We start from the raw sequence: 22648 nt of genomic DNA, 5'->3' as shown, positions 1-22648 counted from the left end.
GCAGGAGGAGAAGGGGGTGACAGAGGATAAAATGGTTGGATGGCATCACTGACTCAATGGACATGAGTTTGAGCAAACTCTGGGAGATAGTGAAGAACAGGGAAGTCTGGAGTGCTGGGGTTCATGGGGTAACAAAGAGTTGGACACGACTTAGCAACCGAACAACAAGGAATTTATATCTAGATTTAAGATTATACAGATTAAATAACACTGTGCTATCCATAACACGAATCAACACTGAGCTCCCTGAGAATTGTTTTTCTTTATACGGAACCCACTCAGTTCTCAAGTTCAAGAGATACTATCATACCAGTGCTCCTCCCAAGGCATTTGTACCCTCTATTGTTTCAGGTTTAAGGTGCCAGGGAAACAAGCAACCAATCACAAAGGAGTGCCAACTGTGTTACAATAGTGAGGGGACTCCTGAAAATTCTAATGTTTGTCATTTTATTCCTGCCTTGTGAAAATATTGACAAATGAACAGAAGGCTCAGTCTAGGCCTGGATGTCTCACTGACGAAGCTGTGAGAGCTCGTGCCTCAATCAGCTAAACTCTTCAAGTCTTATTCTCCTCACTTGCAAAATGAAAGATTTAACTAGACTGGTGTTCCCAAAAGCAAGAAGACTGTAGGTGGCACAAAGATGAACTTTTTTTTTTTTTTTTTTTTACTAATTATGTGTTTAACACGTGCTTGAAAAAATTTTAACTGATACATAAAACCTGGGATTTTACCGAGATAAGGCTAAATTTGTAATATTAAAGTTAAAAAAATAAGTTAATTTTAAGGGGGAAAGAAAGGACACGTGGTATGCAGATATGGGAAAATTCATGAGGGTGGTTTACAAATGAGTATAACTGAAAATGGCTGAACCAAATGATTTAAAATGACCTTTTAGATTCAAAATTCTGTTATAATAATCTTAAGGTTAAAGGGCACCTTCATTGGGGTCAGGAAATTCAGAACAGTTTCTTTGGAGATTTTGGTATTCATGCTTGAAGAGAATTTCAGAGAAACTTGGGGCTTTTTGATACACTGAGCTCTTTACTGCTCTCTTATTCTCATTATAAATTTAACCTTAATAAACCTAAGTATTAGAGACCAAGTTGTTTCTTCTGTATTTGGAAATAATCTCTAGGCTCTTTTAATTTGACACCTCATGAAAACCCTCACACCATGCAAAGTGTACTTGCCTTTAAAAAACTACAAACCTCCTGTGTGCACTGAATTCATTTTGTAATTTCTCACCGCATTGTTGCTTCACTTCAAAAAGCTGTTGACTTAGATGGGTCCTGCTTTTGATCCTGAAGGCATGAAATCAAAGGCCTATTCCCTCCAGCCACTTCCCCTGCCTCCTAACAGTGGCTATAACTAGCGCAACAATTCTACAATTCCCTTTTATGTGCCATTTTACAGGTTTGCATTTGTGGTACGACTACAAATCAGCCAGACTGACTGATTCATAAACATACCAGAATGCGTGCACCCAAATTAATGTTTTCCTTCAAATGAGCAATGTGCTAAAACATTCTGAATATCCTTTTTGGAGCCAATTGAAATGAAAAATAGTTTTTTCTTACTGACTATTCTTCTATTTCCATACCCTTTTAATCACTTGTTTTTCTTGTTCTTATACTACTGCTCTTCCCTCTACTTAAAATACAATTAAATTTGTTGAGCGCCTACCACGTACCAGGCATAAACATCCATATTTAATTTAGTTCTTAAAATAATCCTGTAAGGTGCTTACACATAAGGAAACTGAGACCTCAAGTTAAGTCATTTGCTTAGGGCAGAATGAGAATTATTGTTCATTCAGTTCAGCTGGGTTCTAAGCGCCCTCTGGTACACAACTCACATCCTCATCCCCCTCTGCCCATAGCTTCTCTCTCTGCCTGCTTCCAGTGCTTGCACCCTCGATGGCTCAAAGGGGAGCTCTGGGGACTGTGGCCTAGAACCCAAGGCCCTGAGGACAAGGACATGTGACTGGAAACCATCTGAGCCCAGGTAGGAAAAAGAGTGATCACGAAACAGAACTCAGCTTTGCAGACTGCCTAGTTAGTGAGTACAACTGCCTGAGCAGGTTCCCTCATCCTGTACCACTAGACTTAAAATAGATCACTAGAAGCTGGAACCTCAAGCGATGGAGGGGAGGGCGACCCTAAATTTCTCTTCATGATCCAACTTACCTGTCCACAGGTAGGTGCTATAGAGGGAGCTGTACAATAAGACAAACACCAGAATTTGTCCAACAAAATTTTTTTCTTTAACAAAATTCCATATCATCATTCCAGCACAGACGATAGACTGAAGAAAAAAATGATAAAAAAAACCCCGAAATCAGTCATACTCACATGACTCATACTCATGTGTTTTATTCACAGCAACTGTAATTATTCATTTAAAATTATTGCTGAGCAATTAACTATTGCATCTTAGTTATACTAAAACAGTAAGTTTTATGATTAAAAACCTTTTTATACGGCACCTTTAACAATGTACATATTTAATTGAAACAGATAATGACAAGATTCTAAATCCTAAGCTTATATTTAGTAAAGGTTTACATAGAAAATGCTAAACTTCTTTCCAGTATAATTTGAGACATGCAAAGATTTAGCTAGAAAAGTAATAAGAGAGGTAAATTTTTAATAATTCAATTACTTCTATTAAAAAATGCAAAGTTATCACCAACTGTCATTACAGTTGTCTTTTAGTATCCACAGAGAATTGGTTCTAGGACCCGTCCTTATCCCCTGACAGATAGATACCAAAATCCAAGGATACTCAAGTTCCTTATACAAAATTCTATAGTATTTGCATACAACCTATGTACATCTTCCTGTATACTTAAAAAAATATTTTTTTAATTGAAGGATAATTGCTTTACAGAATTTTGTTGTTTTCTGCCAAATATCAACATGAATCAGCCATAGGTATACATATGTCCCCTCCCTCTTGAACCTCCCTCCCAACTCCCTCCCCATCCCACCTCAAAGAGGGTTGTTACATAGCCCCTGTTTGAGTTCCATGAGTTTCTGTACACTTTAAATCATCTACAGATTACTTATAATACTGAATACAATGTTAATGCTATGTAAATAGTGGTCGGCATATGGTAAATTCAAGTTTTGCTTTTTTGGAACTTTCTGGAAATTTTTTTTCTGAATATTTTCAATCTGTGGTTGGTTGATTCTGAGCATGTGAAACCTATGGATATGGAGGGCCAACTGTATTAGCTTCAACTTTATATAATGCAAGATCCAATGCAATATTTAATAAATTAGGAATAAATTAATTATGATCAAATTGCAACAACTGATTGCATTTGGTAAAAAACACTTTGATTTTATAACTGGAAAAACCCAACGAAGAAATTTTCTCCTCTATAGAAATATCAGTTCAGTCGCTCAGTCGTGTTCGACTCTTTGCGACCCCATGAATCGCAGCACGCCAGGCCTCCCTGTCCATCACCAACTCCCAGAATCCACCCAAACCCACGTCCATCGAGTTGGTGATGCCATCCAGCCATCTCACCCTCTGTCATCCCCTTCTCCTCCTGCCCTCAATCCTTCCCAGCATCAGGGTCTTTTCCAATCAGTCAGCTGTTTGCATATAATCAATGAGAAAAACATAGCTTTTTTTTTTTTTGAAAAACATAGCTTTAATTATCTGTAGGTTTACTAACCTGAGCGATGAGTAAATTAGTTGTAAGCATATGAGGAAGCTGTTTATATTTCTTGCTCAAAAGAAGAATAGCCAAAGACCAGATCTTAAAGAGAGAGTTTCAAAAGTTATTCAGGTTTCTTAATCTTTATAACTACTTATTAATTATTAATTTTTATTTTTAATTACTAATTACTTCTTAGACTCTTTAAAGAATTCTTTTATCCTGGTTCAAAAAGGAACAGCAATATTTTATTTATTTTAACCTTAGTTCCCATAAGGGTATTAAGGTAAACTAATATCCAAAGTAAAATAAAAAGCATGGGGAGAATGCCTTGACCAGGGCCATGTTCCAACTTTCCCTACCTTTGGTGGCTGGGATGGGACATAGGTTCACAGCCAACTATTCAGAAAAAGAGATTAGTGGGAGATGCAGTTATAATGCACTACCGTAAGTTTTCCCTTTTTGATTCCACCATATTGGCTCATGAGGTATCTAAATTCCAGGCTATCTTACTTCCAACAATACATGTCACCCTCCTTAAGATGAATTTTCCTGCATTCTTTACATTTAGAAGGATACATAATAGTTACCTAAATATGTTATTTGATTTCCTTCTTTCTTCTCACCACGTTGTCAATCAAAAGTTATGTTGTCTCTCCCCCCTCCACCAAACTGCCTTATCAGTGGACATAGATTTTAAGAATATGTAACAGAAGCAAAATTTCTTAAAAACTATATTAATCACGTGTATTTGTTGCCAATGTATATATTCATCCTTATCTCCTTTGACAGCAAATATTCTCTTTTTTTAAGCCAGAATACTATTTGAATTCAACAGGCACTCAATCTACAAGATACTCTAGTTGCCAAATGTATAAGTATTTAATATGGGCTAGATATATTCAAAAGTTTCATTAACATTAAATGGGTGTTTGGTCTTAATCCCAAAGGTCCCTGACAAAAACACAGTTCTACGATAGCTAGTATCTGTATAGTGATTCACCATTTGCAGAATGCTTTTTATATATATTGTCTCATGTAATCCTTAAAACAAACCATGGAAATAGGTGAAGTTATTATCTCTATTTTATAGATGAGAAAACTGAACCTTAGAGCAGTTAAGTTTACTCCACAGAGAAATACAGCTAGTCTGTGATAGGTGCATACGTGCATGCTAAGTTGCTTCAATAGTCTCTGACTCTCTGTGACCCTATGGACTGTAACCCACCAGGCTCCTCTGTCCATGGGGATTCTCCAGGCAGGAATACTGGAGTGGGTTGCCATGCCCTCCTCCAGGGGATCTTCCCGACCCAGGGATCGAACTCGTGTCTCTTATGTCTCCTGCATTGGCAGGTGGGTTCTTTACCATTGAGCCACCCAGGAAACCCCAGTTTGTGACAGCACCAGGAGTCAAATCCAAGTCTGACTAAATCTCATGCCTTGTCTGTTATACAATTCTACCTCCCAAATGGAAAGGCAAAACTCAGAAGGCTAATACTACATTTTATGGGCAGGCTTCGGTTTTCTCTATTGTACAAGAAATTAGGTTTTTATTCCATAACTTTCTATTACCAAGCTATTTTCAGATTCACTCTGTGATTTTCATTCATTTTTATACTGAATCATACTTACCAAGGAGACCAGGCTGATAATACTTATATCAAAACTAACATTCTGGATGGCATATGCCAGTGGCTTAGGGTCCATGGTGGGAAAAGTCAGTAACCAGGCAGAAACGTACATGATCGGTGCAGACACAAACGTGCTTATTACCATCCCTGAGGTTATCTGCCAAAATGAAATCAAACTGAGGAAGAGTCACAGACTCAAACAATTCACATAAACTTTAGCCATAGCACACCAAGGCATTCTAAAATAAAAGCAAGAGTCAGTAAAAAGACATCACAGAACCCAACATGTTATCTAATAGCATATTCCCCTTCTCTGAGTGTTCTTAAAGAAACATGGTTAAGTTCCTTTGGCTCCTCTTTTAATTCATGCTCAATTTATATCTGCATATAACAAATGCTAGAAATCCCACAGCTGATGGTTATCTTCTAGGTTCTGGAAAGTAAACCATATGAATGATCTACTTAAACTGATGACCAGTTTCTTTCCATACTATTTGATAAACTATAGGGCAATAAAAGCAATTTCAAAAAGAGAAAAATTACCATGCAAACATTCCACCGATTAAATAATGGAACTAATGGAACTTAAGTGAACAATTTAGTTCCTTCATGTTGTTTTCAAAAACATCCACTCTAATGCTGTGGATAACACACTGGACGCTAGTTGGTGTTAACCAACTTAACTATTTATTGCAGTTGATTATGTGGTATTTTGCATCTGGTGGCTGGATTATCAATGAATAAAACAGATTTTCTCTCTCACATTTCAAAAATTACCCTTCTATAAATAGCCTTCAGGCTTAACTATAATTATAGCATTAAAACACTTGAAACTAAAAAGATGAATGAAAAAATTCAGGGCTGAATAAAGATCCCAGATTAAATAACTCTATTGTTACATGATGCCTCTTTATTTACAATGAGGCAGTTTCCAGATAACAAATTCTCATACAAGAATATAGATTTCTGGGTTTCAAAAATTCATTTTTCTACTAACCAAACAATCAAACTTAGCAAGTAATAGATACATACAATCTCTACTTCCATGTTGAACTGTGTTGCAAAGATAGCCACTCCTGGTGCTACAGGAAAGACACCATACAAAAACGCGTAATTTGACAAACTTGTGTGGTTTACTACACTGTCGTCCTTGTCCAAGAGTTCCACCATTTCTCTGCATAGAAGTGGCAGCACCAGGCTGAAGAAACAAGAAATACATCATTGCTTGATATCGAAGCATGCTGGTCCCCAAGTAATAAATTGCTCTAGTGAATTTGGCATTAGGTTATTCTTCTTCTGCCCAGAAGGTATCATTTTATTGAAAGAATCAAATATTCAACTTGGAGCTACTTAAAGTAAAACAATAGTCTTTAAATATCAGGAATTAGGAGGAAAAGAAACTCAGATTTTTTTTGTGTTCTATGAATAATTTTCTTGCAAAAAATTGGTAAAGCGTTGCAATTATACTGCTGTTACTTGCTTTCCATATTAGTTCATCGCAATGTTAAAAAAAAAAAAAGACTCACAAGCTGAGTAAACTTGTTTAAAAGAAAATTACTAAACATTTTTTTTGGGGAAAAAACCCAGCTGACCCTTATTATGATCAGGGTTTTAAATGCTTCAGGTAATAACAATGCTACTAAGTAGATTCTAAAAGGCAGTAGAGAAATAGGTATCTTACAATTAGTTTTTTATCTTTGTAAAGAAAAAAGGTTTAGCAAAGGGAACTATAATAACTGAGGTAGAGCAGAAGCTAGTTAAATCCAAATCTGGTGAAGAGTCAATTATGAAACAAATCCTCCAGGATTCCATAGAAAGAGCATATCAAAAGTAGTGAATTAAAGGAGCTTTCCTTTAAAAAGAACAAAACCAAGGTTAATATTGTCACAGCAGGACATACAGAGATGCTCTCAGATGGAGTCAAGAACCACTTTTATGTATTTTTATAATTAAAAGAAGACAAAATTATATAATAGGAATCATAGAACCAGAAAAAAATTTTTAATGAGAATATTTAAATATTTATAAGTAATGGTTGGTAATCAGTGTCATTGTCAGAACTGTATTTACTATTGTGGCAAAACTAAATATTACTTTATTTCCAAGAACATAAAACCACTATAAATAATCTTCAGAATTTATATTCATCTTTATTATTTTGAAAATATAGATACTATTTCATATTGCACAGTTACCATGAATTTGTCTACAGAGGAGCTAAATTCAATAGTTAAATATGCCCCAAGTGCCTTGGGATCATCTCATAGTAAAATTATGTCACCTACACCAGGAAGTATAACTCCATGGCTAAAGAGCTAAAGAGGCTGAAGAACTATTAACTAAGGAGCTAAGAACTTTTCATTTGCAGGTTAGGATCAGATGGTTGATAATAATCACTACTACTGACTTATCCATATTTAGAAAATTTAACCACCTTCAGAATTTTAGAATATTTCCCCTAAGTTCATGAAATAAATTTGTATGTTCAAAATTATTGCTTTCCTCATAGCCAAATCCCTGTGTTCAGATCCTCATGTTCAGCTACTTGGTCTTTTTATCATCTGCTCTGGAGAAGGAAATGGCAACCCACTCCAGTATTCTTGCCTGGAAAATCCCATGGACAGAGGAACCTGGTAGGCTACAGTCCATGGGCTCACAAAGAGTCAGATATGACTGAGTAACTTCACTTTCATAGCCAATAGGATTTTAATAGATTTAGAATACTCAGAAATCCTGCAAAATTCCCTTAAAACTATGATCAAACTAGGACCTTGGAAGGTATTAGGGAACATTACATAAAAGCTGAAGGGAAACCATAGTCTTTATTCTTTAACAGTAAAATAGAAAAAACAACCTGCACAGAAATGACTTTCCACAATCACCAATATCACATTTTCCTTTAAAACCCTTCAATTAGGAGGGACTACTACTATCGAACTATTTAAAGGAGAAAATCCCAACAAATTGGCTAAATAAGGCTTTCACAAAGTATAATCCCCAAGTAAATAAGTGAAACTTACAGTTTAGCTGTGATGAGAAGAATGAGTACAACAAATGCTGACTTCTTTAGTTTCTTTATTTTTCCTACCATTGTAAGACCAAGATAAAATAGAGCTGATCCAGAAAAAGAATTTGCAAGTCCATCAAGAAAATTTTCCATATATTCAGGCACCTTTTGATCAAGAATAAAATTGAAGGCAATGCCAATGAAGACCATAAATACTATTGGGTTCTGTAACACACGCAAGAGTCCAAGTCCCAAAATTTTCACTTTGTTTTGAGAAGCATTCTGAGTGTCTTTCCATTTCTGAATTTCACAGAAGATAAATCCTATAGGGTTTAACATCATCAGAGATATTGGTGCCACTAAGTAAATGTACTGGAGATATTCTGGGTATGTTGTTTGATATAAAGCTTCAACTGCAAAATGCAAATTAAAATGGATTAAAAAATGATCACCACAGAAATATATTAATAAATTATATATATAATATGTTCCTTGCTTAATTATAACATATTGTACATTAACCTAAATAGTGTAGAATGACTTCATTAGCTTAGTTTTGGAAAAATATATTTTAGTAAAGCTGAAAAGGAAGAAAAACACACTATATTAAATGACATAGTTTATAAGGCAATAATCAACTTTTAAAAATTTTTAGTTAAACTAATTTTTACTGTGTAGAGGCTAAGACTAGTCTCAAGAACGGGGCAGAATTGTACAGGTCTTAAAACAATTTAAAGTTAAAATCTACTAACCAAATGTTTAAGTAGTCATAGCACCAAGGTGGTTGTTGGTTCTCTTGAGAGGGAAGTTTCATTGACGTGATGAGGCAGAAATCAGAGGGCAGAGGAGAGAAATGGAGAAATGGAGGACAGAGGAGACAACGGACTGAAAAATGAGGACTGATGTGATGGAGTCCAAGCTATATAGGAAAAGCAGTGAAGACAGGACATGGCTAACAGATAAAAAGCAGAGGGGCCAGAGACTGGAGGTTCCTGTGAAATCCAAGTAGGTGTAGTTGGAAATTTAGGAGATCACAGCAGGTCGGATAGTGAGCTACTGAATTTAGTGTTTCCCAGATGGCTAGGTCCAGGATGTGGCTATGGGAGTTGGCAGCTAAAATGCAGTAGAGGAAAACATCATTGAAGGTGAGGAGGTCAAGGAACTGAGAGAGCAAAGAGCTTGGTGGGTAGCTCACATGGATACTAATGTCAAACAAGATAATGGCAAAACTTGGGAGTAGAGGTGACGACAGAGAGCCAGCTATTAAGTCTTCAGTGAATAAGGAGTGGCAACAATGAGGATGGGTGGTCTAGCAGGCAGCAGGGACCTCAAAGAAGCAGTGTGTACTGAAGAGCAGAGAATACTGTATACACAGTGGCTGAGGATGCCAGTCCTGCCCACCCACTGTGCACGTGGTATGAAAGTGATGAGGAAATGAACAGCCTACACTGGAGAGGAAGGAACACCTTCAGGAAGGAAGCCCTGTGAAGCTGCTGAAGAATTATAGATGGTAAAGTGGACCCAAGAAACGTTTCGAAGGGGGAGACAGTAAAGTCATGTCAATGTACATTTAACTAATGGCAAATTCAACTACGCTTTCTTAGGAAAACAAAAGCTTCAATTTTCTTTTTCATACAGCATGTCCTCAAGCACAAACTAATTACATATTCACTGAAGAACAACGCTTGAGAAAGAATCTGGCTTTTAGACTTAAGAAAAATGGTACAATATACATGGAATACGTGTGCTGTATTTTGTGGGTGATTTGAGGGATTTCTCAGGGCTTCAATTGTACATGATGACTTCAGAATCTAACCACCGTATAAGATGAGTCTCCTTGATTCACGTGAGGGTTGGTGGCCTGGTCTTGGCTTGATCAGCACAACTTAAAGCCTTGCAGCTAGCAAACTGATCTCTAGGCACAGTTTTTGGCAATGAGTTCTGAAATTATTCAACCTAATATATAAAAAGGTTGACTCATAAATGATTTTCAAGATGAGAGAGATAAAAAAGAGAACAGCCACAATCACTCACAATCACTTGCTTCATAAGAGAGGCAATCATGTGAAAAAATGTAAAAGATTAGGCTTCTCAATTTACATTAAGATAAAGTGACAAGGTAGGAAAATATATTTGTTTACATACTCAGGATACATGAGTTCAGTTAATGTCAAGTGCATGTCCCATTAATTATGTAACTGGATTATATAACCTTTAGAAGATCCTGTTCCCGTTAGTTAAAACCTACTTTTTATAAGACTCAATTCCCCTTTTCTCAGCGAAGCACATACAGAGGTCTCTAATATCTCTGAAATGCAGTAGTTAAAACACATTTGATTACCTAAAATTTCACAAATTCTTTCCACTGATTTCCAAATTAGATATACTAGCTCTATAACTCAGTGGTTTTCTTTCATGTTTCTAAAGTTTCACCTTTTAAGTTTAAAAAAAAAATAAAAGCAGTACTTTTGATAACTATTTCTAGTTAGCTATAGTTTTGATTAGATAGTCTAACTCAAAGAGAAACCTTCCCACCCCACCCCTCAATTTTTAAAATAGAGTATATTTTAGAAAAGGCTTGTGTTTTCGATCTGAGCTTAAGAATTTCCCCCAAGTAGCCAAAATAAAATTCATAAGGTTCTTCCTCTGAGAATGTAAAAGCACACAAAGTCCCTTAAGTTAATGCTTTTTAAGAAAAAAAAAACTCCCATAAATGTACTTTCCTGGTACAGTAGCAGTTAATCACCATCATATAATGGACTTCAGGTTGTTTTAAAGGTCAAAGCAAATATGAGCAACAGTCTATTATCTAGGTCTAGCACATTGGAGAAGGAAATGGCAACCCACTCCAGTTATCTTGCCTGGAGAATCCCAGGGACAGGGGAGCCTGGTGGGCTGCCATCTCTGGGGTCGCACAGAGTCGGACACGACTGAAGTGACTTGGCAGCAGCAGCAGCAGCCAATCACCAAATACTTTCTTCTTTTGCATTATCTTTTGTATTTGATTCTTACATGTAATCAAATTCCTACTACTCCCACTAGTTAAAAATCTCAAAACTGGACTTAGTGGTTAAGACTTCACCTTCCAATGCAGGGAGTGTGGGTTCAACTCCTGGTCAGGGAGCTAAGATCCCACATGCCTCCTGGCTAAAAAACAAAACATAAAGCTGAAGCAATACTGTAACAAATTGAACAAAGACTTTAAAAATGATCCACATCAAAAAGAAAATCTCAAAATTGGGCTACCAACCGTTTACCAACCTATATTCCTCTGGTTTTTCTTGACCATCCCCTTCATCCCTTTTATTTGCTATTGACAATGTAACCTAAATCTTAAATTTAGAAAACTAAGATTTCCCCACAGCTCTCCCCACCCACAAGACATATATAACATCTTTTGACATTCATCGTCCAGTCGCCACAGCTGGTTCTTTATTCATCCAGCTCATCTTTGACTATACCTTAGTGCAAATCCTCCATCAGCCAATTTATATCATTGTCATACTGGATGAACACCAGGTTCATAATTACTAGTTCTATATGCTGATCATTATCCCCCAACACCTTGAAGTCTCTTCTTTCTTACCCAAATCTTGCCTACTATTTAAGGCCTGTCTCAGGACATTTCTTCCACCAAGACTTCAGTCTATATCATGGATATCCCCTTCCCTGGATGGCTCTGGTACCTTGTTTCATATCAGTGCCACCTCAACAAATTCTGAGTTCCTTGAAGGCATCATTTTATAACCCCCAGTCCCAGCAGAGCGCTAAGCAAATCTGAAAATACTCGCTGAATGGAATTAACATATCAGTGAATGTCAAAGGTTTCAGAAGGACTATAAATGTATTCTGTAACATAGCAATTTATACCTAATTGTTATCCATGAACCCATTTCTTTTTATATCCAATGTTTTTCTTTTTTCATATTCTGAATATTTATAAAGCAGGTTACTATTGGGATATTTTAAGTCAGTTAAACAGGTATATGAAGGCAAAAGAAATACAGTCTAGTGGGAAAGCAAAAACTGGGAATAAATCCCTGTTAAATTACTAGAATAGGGTTCAATATGGGAATTTCAGTCCATTCTGTCATTCCTTTGCATAATGACTTAACATTTCATCTTCATCTATAAATAGGTAGCTCTATTCACTACCAATCTGAATAGTTTTTCAAATCTGAAAAAAATGAAATTCAGTGACCCACATTAACAAATTAGATTTATAATCATTATATCAACTATTAAGTGCTAATTAATACTTAAAAATAAGGCTCTTGGGGGAGGGGAGAATCCCACTATGAGGAATTACTATATAGCCTTGAAGAACTAAGAGACAAAATTAGCCACCCACTGTGCCTCCCATTTTTTCCCGCAGGTTTTCAGTCCCTAGCAAATAACACAAAGACCCAGACAAGATCATTCTATTATTTAATGGCTTATAGTTAAATGCTTCATTTCCTTTCTGTTTACAGCTCAAGCACTAGAGCATAATTATGATTAGTCGGGGTGCTTATGCTATCAGCATTGTTTGAAGAATAAATTATAGGACTTAACTATGCCCCATTAGTATCTTTTAATGACAGAGGCAGGGAACCATTCTGATTTGCTGAGATCAACATTTCACCTCAGTAGATTCCTGGCTTCTTCTCATACTCAGATTTCTTAAAGTACCTTTGAAAAGAATTTTTTTCTTAAAATAGCAAGCTTCCTTTTTTAGTCTGCAATGATGAAATGTAGTATTTTGTCACTTGAGTACAGATAAATCATTTTGATGCAGTTTTATAGACCTTTATAATTGTCATAGAGAAAAAGGAAACATGACTCTCCTTTGTCTTTAATCATTAACTTATCCCTCTTCTTCAGAGTAACCTGTAAATTGGACCAATGTTGCAGATCAAATGCAGTCTTAAAAAGGACATTTCCTTTAAGCTGTGATGCTTATCTGTGAACAAGAGAGTGGGAATTCTTGGGAGCTGTGCCGTAACAAACAAAAGAATGGTCTTCTCTCTAGAGACAGTCTTCTCTGTTCATCCTAAGCATGGCCACAAGGCAGATGGGCATGAACAGAGATAATAAATACTCTCATCAGAGCAAATACATGGCCCTACAGTTCTGTACCACATCTTCCAATCTGCAGATACATGAGAAAACATTTATTGTCTATACTGTTGATTTCTAGTAAAGTTATTGTCTACAACCTAATGTTATAAGAGCTCTTATATTGTGATTTAAAAACAACAACAAAATAAAAACAAAAATTACAACTCAAAATATCCAAGTATAATCATCAGGGAAATTGGGCTAGCACACTGATGGAAACATGATTATTTCTGGATTCACTGATTTAGTATGGGACATGAGAGAAGCAGCAATGAAAATGGTTGACTATATTTTTTATTTGGAGATTCTGCCTTAATATGAAAATGAATAAACTCATCTAATAGGTCTTTTGCTACTGCTCCTCATTTTATGAATTATTTTGAACAATGTAAAGATAAAGAAAAACTTTGATTCTATTTGAAAATAATATATTACAAGGGCTAGTTGGGCCTCCTAATGATTCGATGGGCATGTTATGTAACTGTGTGGCATAAAAGCACACCCAGGATTTAAATTTAGTCACCTGTTAGCTGTGTGACCTGGGGCAAGACAATTAAATCTCTAAGTCTGCCTCCTTATTTGAAAATGAGGATAATAACATCTGCCCTACCTCAAATGAGATAAGTATATAAGTAACTCTTGGAAAGTTACAAATATTACTTCTATTTAATTATGGGCTTACTCCTCTATGACAGCATGAAACTTATGGTTCATGTCTAAATTAAGATATAGTACTATTTATTATTTAACACTATGATACTTAGCCATTACATTATTAATGCTCCTGAAGAGATGGACAACACATTAACTTTTTGCTCTTTTATTTCCAAACTCTTTATTTAAATGCTTGGTTCAGCCTAAATTTTAAAATGCATTAACCTTCAAGGAACACCTATCTCGTTTCTGACTACAGCTCAGTTATCCAACAGCCTAGTTTTTTCTCTTTCATAATCTCCGGCTTTACTCAGAGTGATTTAATTTCTTAAGTAAATCTCTATTTCTGGTGAGTGTGAGATGGAGGAAAATGATAAACTGAAGAGTCCTCCAGAATCCTTTCAGCACCAGAGGTGAAATAACTTTTCTGGAGGGGGGATAGTTAAAAAGTAAGAAATTTGAAAGTTAATGGCAGATTCCAATCGTTAATTTCATTAAGTTTCATTTAGTTTCTGCCCAGAAGATATATCACCAGAGAGGCCTTCACTGATCCTACCTCCCACCTCAAATAGCACCTCCTTATAAAATAACACTACTTTATTTTTATGGCCCTTGTAATTACCTGATATTATTTTTATTTTCTCATTAAAATGTAAATTCAATATGTACAAGAACTTTGTTCACAAGGGTATTCCCAGCAGCTAGCATGGTCATTGGTGCTAACAGGCTCCTATCAATAAATGCAGGAAAAAAATGAATGACTATATTCATAATATTCAGATCCCTACATTATGATAAATGATCAAAGCACAACATAAACTTTAACATAAAGAATATTAAAGACTAGTTATTAAAGTACACTACACACATTGGTGGCAGTTTGGAAAACAGAATATGTTTCTAAGATATCTAAACAGTCCCAGTTGGTATGTTTACTATTTCATTAGGAAACATACACATGGAAACATAAAATTAGGCTGTTTAAAGAGTTGGAAATTTAAAGAAGGAAAAGTTGGAAAGGTTAAAAAAAAAAACACATCATTTTGTTCTTAAACAAGAAATTAACTTCAACAAAAGCACACTGATATTTTGAATAACAAATTCAATAACAGGCATTAATGTAAAGTAATATATACTCTAAATGATAAGAAAAATAGGGAAGGGAAAAAGTCCCTCATAAATTTCCACTGCTAATACCTAATAATGACTGTTTTTAAACAGGTGTATGCCTATGCTTTTTACATAATTTAAATCATGATCTCAAATTCCAGATCTCTTCTGGAAATTAAACTTCTTTCATATGTGACTGTGGAGAAGAAAAAGAATACTATTAGAGGGCTCAAAGTTTATTTGGACACGACCATTTATTTTAAGTAGATGTTTGAAGGTGCCTCAAACTCTGAAAAAATATATAATCCAACTAACTTAAGACATATTTAAGAAAAAACATGAAAGATTTCTTAGATACAAGAATGAGGTATAAATCGCTAACACACAGTCAAAAGATTCAAGTTAAAGGCTTACATTTTATTACCTCCTAAAACACCTGAAATTTATTAAAACTTAAAAAATAAAAAATAACTTACCTATAGGATATCCCAATGCAAAGTCATTACTTTGTGTAGCAAAAATAGGAAATAGTCCGGCTTTGCTAAATCGACTATCGGGACTGGCAACCAGTAACGTTAATATACATACAACGAAAAATACAGAAGCTTTGGCAATTAAGATACTGTATAGAAAAGACCAATCCACATTAGAAAAATTAAGTACGACCATGTTTTTGAATAGTAAAGCTGGAAGTGCAAATCTGGAGACAAAATTTCCCAGTCCTTTTGCTTGTGTTGATGTTATAACATTGGCCCTTCCTGCTATGTAGCCACAAAGGACTATGCCAAAGCATTCTAGTAAGGCTGGAAAAAGCCTTGTTATTGACATTGAAGGTGGGTCATTAGTGGAATTAAATCCATGTGTAACTGGTGAAGACAAAGTCTTGGTCATATTGACTGCAAAGGTTAAGTTCTTGGCAGGTATATCGGAAAAAGAATTCATTTTCTTTCACCTTCCAACTCCAACCAGAGCTCTGAAAAGAAAGGAAGAAAGATTCAGTGTGAAATCAACAAGAAGAATTCTAGTTGCAAGGATACACTGGCAAACCTAAATTTATTAAATGGCCAAATACACAAAATTTTTTTCAACTACCATCACAGAAAAATACAACGAAGAGAAAAAAAAGGGTGGGAATGTCTGCTAACAACAACCTCTTGACTCTCAAAGGTGGGTCAGCTCAAAATATTTATGTCTTATATTCAGTAAAAGATATGAGTAAAATAACATCCACAAATACCACAGCTGCAATGATGCCCTGTGGTTTTCTCCAGTGATCCAGACTCAAGCTCCGCCTGGTGGATAAGAGCCTGGGGCCCACAGAGTCTCTGCTGAATGTCCACTGCAGCCAAATTGTCCAGAAACTCCAGAAGTTCTCAGGGCTACATCAAGGAGTCACAATGGACAGGAAGGTCCTTTCCAGCCTGCAGAAGGTCTTGAATATAGGATAGGAAAAAGAATATAATAAAATATCACTAATTAACTTTGAACGAATAACTTCTGTGCCTCACTTTCCTCATGTGTGAAATGGCAATAATAGGACCTACCTCATAGGAACTCGATATTATTCAATATCAAGTCCTTATAAACACATTTGCTACAAATAAATCACTTAACAAAAGTTAAATATAACTTTTGGTGGCATAAAAGAGAAAGAATGAAGGAAAAAATGATGGCCTCCCACCTACCTAGTCTTAGTTCCTTTTACACCAGAAACACATATTGGCTGTCTTGAATGCTCCATAGCGGCACTGAATGTGCCCTTGAGTGCCACAGGGACTTTGCACATGCAGTTCACTCTAAAATATTCTCTTCCCTAACCACCTACCATTCTCCACACAACAACTACCCATCCTTTGAATTGTATGCAAATCAATTCAGGAGTTGTTGTAGGTAAGGCTCCTCTAACACCATACCCAGGCAAGGAGCCTTTCTCAAGTAGAATCGTGTTCCTTAACTTTAGGCCACTTTTCTCAGTTTACTAGACTGTGCATTAGAGTGACTATGTGATTTATGTCTGTCTCCTTCACCGGACATTAAGTGCCATAGAAGCAAGGACTGTGCATGCTTTTGTTTCTTCCTAATGCCAAGCACAGTGCCTGAAGATTAAGGCACATAGGAGATTAAGAGGCAAAAACAATTACCTGCTCTTGTATAAACCCTTCACTCTTAGGTGGATCAATGGTCTCTCTTAGGAACTGTCTACTTCGTGGACAGAATCTTGTTTTTCTCTGAATGCTAAGTATTCTAAGTTTTTTTACTATATATAGCAACAGGCCCAAGACCACAAAATGTGCTCTAAAATGTTCTAAAAGCTGTTCATACAATGTTAAAGAACACAAAATGTCTTGTAAAATGTTCTAAAGATGTTCAGAAAATGCTAAAGCAAGGAAAACTTTATGTTAACATGATAATACTTAGCAGACTTTCTTCTTGCAGCCAGGGACACATTAGATTTGAACAACTCTGTAACTAATCAGCTTTTATTAGTAACTAGAAGTTAATATAGAGACCATTCCCAATTCCTAAGGGATTATTATGGGTAAACCATCCAAAGTAACCTTATATAACATAAAAAGTAAAACAGCTTATGCTTCCTGAAATGTACAATGCCCAGGGTTAAATTCTTAAACACCCACCTAATATTAAGGACTCAGATGGCAGGCCAGAAACCAACAACAACTGATCCAAGGGGGTGTGGATGAGATAATTTTCTCTGAGCTACCCTAGTATAAGCTGAATTCATTTAAAAACATGTTTAAATCTGGATCAGGACAAGTTATTTTCCTACTAGGATTAGATAGGAGTGGTCAACACACACAAAACCTGTAATACTCACACATACTTGAAGTCTACCAAATAAGCATCAGATTATATCCTGGAAAAGCTACTGATTGATACAGGTAGTCATAACTGAAGTAAGGAGCTGGTAAATGAGTGAACTAAAGCGTTAAACATTCAGAGCCCCTGAGAGATGTGGATTTGAAAAACTAGTGCTAAGATTAAAGTGATAAACTACTCCAGTCTTCTGTTATTTTTTAAAAGTTCCCTATATTTCTTTGCCTGGACTAACTTATACTTCTCACTGCCCCTTATTTGTACCAACCACACTTGCATGTCAATTTATTCCAATAATTTTTAAATCAACAGTTTTAAGTAAATTTGCAGTTGTTCAGTGAAGAGTCAAATGGCCCGAACCCAATTTGGGGCCTATCGCTTATCAACTCCTTGGGCAACTAAGCCTGCCTGCACTTCAGCTTCTTCAACTGTAAAATGAGAGTAAAAATCTCCTTAGACGGATATTGTGAGGACTGGAGATTTTATACACAGCTTATTATAGTAGCTTTTCACAAAGGAGACCTTCAAGAAATGGTAATAACAGCTACTGGGAGTTGTGTGTCCTAATAATAACAAGAATGGTAGTAAATTAAATACAATTAATTGTTCTATGCCAATTCTTCAAACATACTTGGTATTAAAGAGCCTTCAACTAAAACAGAGGGATGGGATAGATTCTAAGGTTATCAGTTTTTGTTTTATACCAAACAACTAAGGGGAGTTCAATTTAAAAATTTAGTTTGATCTTAGTTATCAACAGGGAAGGGAAAGTTCTTTAGTTCCCTCTAGGTGATGGTCAAATAGTTGTAGCAATGTCCAGGTGTAACTTTCAGTTAGGCAAAAATTAAGAGAAAAACTTTGGAAAGTAATCTTCCCTTTCCCATGAAGCTTCTTTTAATGTTCCTTGATATCATAAAAGCAATATCTGCTAATTGAGGGGCAATCAAAATAACCAAAAAGGACTTAGAAAGTTTTATGTCATCTTAATTTTTTTTTTCCAACAGGAAGAAAATAAACTTCCTAAAGCATTCTTTTAAAATAAACAGGAGCCACAGCAATGGAAGTATTTTTTAAAAATTGCATCCAGTCTTTTCATCTCCTTAAAAACCAATGCTTGTTAAAGAACAAAAAGTTGGCTTGTCACAGAAAAAGACCACTCACTGGGACGGGAGCAGACAAATGCTATACGCTAGCCACTTCTGGTCACTCATGATTTAGATAACAAGGAGGAACCACTGACACTGTAAACTGCTATTAAGTGAAAATCGGGAGGAGGGTTCTGACTGGTTTCAAAGAGAAAGCTTTAAAACCTTAGGCTGTCTATTTCTCAAACACCCAATATCCTTTATCGGGTGGGAAAAACGTAATACAGTGTTGCACCATTCAAGCACTTTCCAACATCGACACTCACACCATCCACCCACTCCCACCTACTTGCCGGGGACCAAATGTCCTCCCTAGAGACCCAGGGTGGGGAGGGCTGAGCGCTGCCTCTTGCCTTGTCGGCGGTGACAGACTTCGGCCCTCTAAGATAAGGATGTAGAGAATCCCTAATCAAACAGGCCGCCCAAAGAACAGCTGCCACCCAATGCCTGGGAAGGCAGCAGTGGAAGTGTTCGGGATAAAAAGTTGGACGCTCAGCTTTCCCGGGGCATGGTAGTCACATCGCAAGGTAAGTGAAATGCTCCTAAAAGGGATAAGGGAGACAATTTGGTGCAACGCTCCAGGTACCTGGGCACAAACTCCCAGGATGGCATTCGCTGAGGCCACCCCCCAGATTAATGGGAAGAGTCAGAACGATATGGTGGATGCACGTACAGTGAGGCGCTCCTCAAACTGGGGGATGGCAGATCTGTCACCAAAGGGGACAGGCCGCCCCTTCCCCTGCCTGTCTTCCCGGGTGGACCGCACGTCCTAAAGGCAGGCGCTGCGGGGCAGAGGCGGGCAGGCGCAGGCAGCGGACTGCGGGCCTAGGCGCTGCTCACCGGCTCAGACTGGAGGAGCGAGAGCGGGGGCACCAGGGGTCCGTAAAGGAATGGGACCGCGCAGGTCGGCGCCCCAGGGGCCCATCTCACCTGCTACGTCTGCAGCCCTGGGGCCGCGGGAGAAGGGAGTCGATGCTCGAGGTGGACCAAGCAGGGAGGAAATCACCGTCATTTCCCACCCACAGCCCTCCCAGCAGAGAGCTGCCGGCTGCCGGAGTCAGGCTACAGCAGCTCAGTCACGTTCCGAGAAAGTGAGGGGCTTAGTAAGCTGGGACCAGGTCAACTCCTCCCCTTGCCGCCCCGCCCCGCCCCTCCTTTAAGCCCCGCCCCAGCCAGGGGAACCCCGGAGCTGTGCGGGCCCCGGCCCCGCCCTTTCGCTCCGCCCCCGACCGCCGAGAGGCGGCCCCTGGTTCTCACCCACGTCCCCTCCCCCCTCCCGCTCCTCTCCCCACGCCTACTGCGAGCCGCCAGAAGCCGGCGGCAGGACTTCCGGCCGCTCGGCTCCCGCAAAATGGCGGCAGCTGTGGGGGCTTTGTGGTTTCTCTCTTTCCCCTAAATTCAGGTGCAGAAGCCTCTTGTCTTTCCGCCTGACCCCAGCCTCGTGTGGTCTGCCTAGCCCTCTCTCGATTAGCCTAGTCGTTTATATAGTTCAGTTTAAAAACAAGGCCTTAAAGAGTCAGAATCGTGGGTCAGACTCCTGCCTTTCACCTTTCCCAAGGCAGTGTGACTTTGACCGTCCTAGATCAGAGACTAAAATGTAAAGCTTTTTATTCTGTTTGGTAGTGGTGGTTTAGTCTACAAGTCTTGACTTTTGCGATCCCATGGACTGTAGCCTGCCGGGCTCCTCTGTCCACGGGAGTCTCCAGGCGAGAACAATGGAATGGGTTGCCATTTCCTTCTCCAGAGGATTTTCCCGACCCAGGAATCGAACTCGGGTCTCCTGTATTGCAGGCAGATTCTTTGCCGACTGAGCCATGTTGTGTTTGGTTTAGTAAATAAGCACCCAGTCGCTGACTTCTTGTGTTTCTACTGTGGGTTGAACCATGCCTACCCCCTCAGTGTACTGAGAGAAAACTGATGTATTCGTGGAAAACTTAACAGAGCAGGAACTGAAGATACAGGAAAATAATGCATTCTGCCCTGTTCTCCTCATTTTACCCTTGTTCTCTATCTTAACTTTTAACAGCCATCCTTTTTTGCCTAGAACCTGGCTACTTTTTTTTTTTTAATCTGACTATATCTCAAAGCTGAAAGGATTTATTTAGAAAGTTTGGAGATGAATTCAATGGAATATTTATTGAGCTTTGACTTATAGCGAAAAACTGGAAGATAGCCCTGGACATGAAAGGTAGGGTGAAACTCTAGGAAGTTTCTTAGGTTGGCCTTGGACTTTGGACCATATCCTCTGACCACAATAAAACCATTAATTTTTTTTTTTTTTTTCCATGAGAACATGTCTTAGTGATTACACTAATTTTGGATATGCAATCTGGAAGCTTTCCCAGGGTAAGTTGAAAGACTGAAAGCAAGAAAAACAGATGACTTTGGGGAAAAAAACAAGCCAAGAGGAAATAAAAACTCGGGGGTGGTGGTAATGAAAAGAATGAAAAAGACCTGAGAGACATTACAAAAGAACTGTTAGGACTGGATTATTGATAGGGCTGAGAAAAGGAAGGAGATAATGAACCTAGGTATTTGCTCATCCATTACAATAAAGCAAGTGAAGAAGAACTAAAGGTCCTCTTGATGAAAGTGAAAGAGGAGAATGAAAAAGTTGGCTTAAAACTCAACATGCAGAAAACAAAGATCATGGCATCTTTGCCCATCACTTCATGGCAAATAGATGGAGAAACAGTGGCAGACTTTATTTTGGGGGGCTCCAAAATCACTGCAGATGGTGACTTCAGCCATGAAATTAAAAGACGCTTACTCCTTGGAAGAAAAATTATGACCAACCTAGACAGTATATTAAAAAGCAAAGACATTTTAGCCAACAAAGGTCCATCTAGTCAAAGCTATGGTTTTTCCAGTGGTCATGTATCGATGTGAGAGTTGGACTGTGAAGAAAGCTGAGCACTGAAGAATTGATGCGTTTGAACTGTGGTGTTGGAGAGGACTCTTGAGAGTCCCTTGGACTGCAAGGAGATCCAACCAGTCCATCCTAAAGGAGATCAGCCCTGGGTATTCATTGGAAGGACTGATGTTGAAGCTGAAACTCCAATACTTTGGCCACCTAATGCGAAGAGCTGACTTATTTGAAAACACCCTGGTGCTGGGAAAGATTGAAGGTGAGAGAAGGGGACGACAGAGGATGAGATGGTTGGATAACATCACCGACTCAATGGACATGAGTTTAAGTAAACTCCGGGACTTGGTGATGGACAGGGAAGCCTGGCATGCTGCAATCCATGGGGTTGCAAAGAGTCGGACACGACTGAGCAACTGAACTATACTGAACTACAATAAAGTAAAGGAATAAAACTAGGGAAACTCTTAATACCCTTACTAGTTGTAAGTCTCCACCCTTTCCTATCATTCTATTATCTGAAGATGAAGAAATGTTTCAAGTGAGGGAAGTGGTTACAGAAGATAATGAATTTGGTTTTAGGCCTAAAATCTCAAATCTCAAGAAAGTTAGTCTCCTCTCTTGAAGAAGTT

At 37.8% G+C, this 22648-nt stretch overlaps 1 protein-coding gene and 1 long non-coding RNA gene across 5 annotated transcripts in view; one reads left to right on the top strand and one right to left on the bottom strand.

Moving 5' to 3' along the window:
• Window positions 1-20269, bottom strand: part of GPR155 (G protein-coupled receptor 155) — a 40203-nt gene extending 19934 nt beyond the window's left edge. For 2 of the 3 annotated variants that reach the window (XM_019970619.2, XM_019970641.2), the window contains exons 1-8: window positions 20081-20269; window positions 16408-16602; window positions 15647-16143; window positions 8320-8719; window positions 6332-6497; window positions 5301-5456; window positions 3687-3770; window positions 2188-2305 (exon numbers count right to left, since the gene is read on the bottom strand). In XM_019970619.2, the coding sequence (XP_019826178.1) occupies window positions 2188-2305; window positions 3687-3770; window positions 5301-5456; window positions 6332-6497; window positions 8320-8719; window positions 15647-16112 (1390 nt within the window). In that variant the 5' untranslated portion in view covers window positions 16113-16143; window positions 16408-16602; window positions 20081-20269. The remainder of the gene's footprint in view (window positions 1-2187; window positions 2306-3686; window positions 3771-5300; window positions 5457-6331; window positions 6498-8319; window positions 8720-15646; window positions 16144-16407; window positions 16603-20080) is intronic. The other variant, XM_019970627.2, reaches the window with a different exon arrangement.
• Window positions 19411-22648, top strand: part of LOC139187174 (uncharacterized) — an 89760-nt gene continuing 86522 nt past the window's right edge. For both annotated transcript variants that reach the window (XR_011570787.1, XR_011570788.1), the window contains exon 1: window positions 19411-19677. This is a non-coding gene — a long non-coding RNA (uncharacterized lncRNA). The remainder of the gene's footprint in view (window positions 19678-22648) is intronic.

Source organism: Bos indicus, chromosome 2 (genome assembly GCF_029378745.1).
Source record: "Bos indicus isolate NIAB-ARS_2022 breed Sahiwal x Tharparkar chromosome 2, NIAB-ARS_B.indTharparkar_mat_pri_1.0, whole genome shotgun sequence".
Taxonomy (NCBI): domain Eukaryota; kingdom Metazoa; phylum Chordata; class Mammalia; order Artiodactyla; family Bovidae; genus Bos; species Bos indicus.
This window is presented reverse-complemented; position numbering and strand designations above follow the sequence as displayed.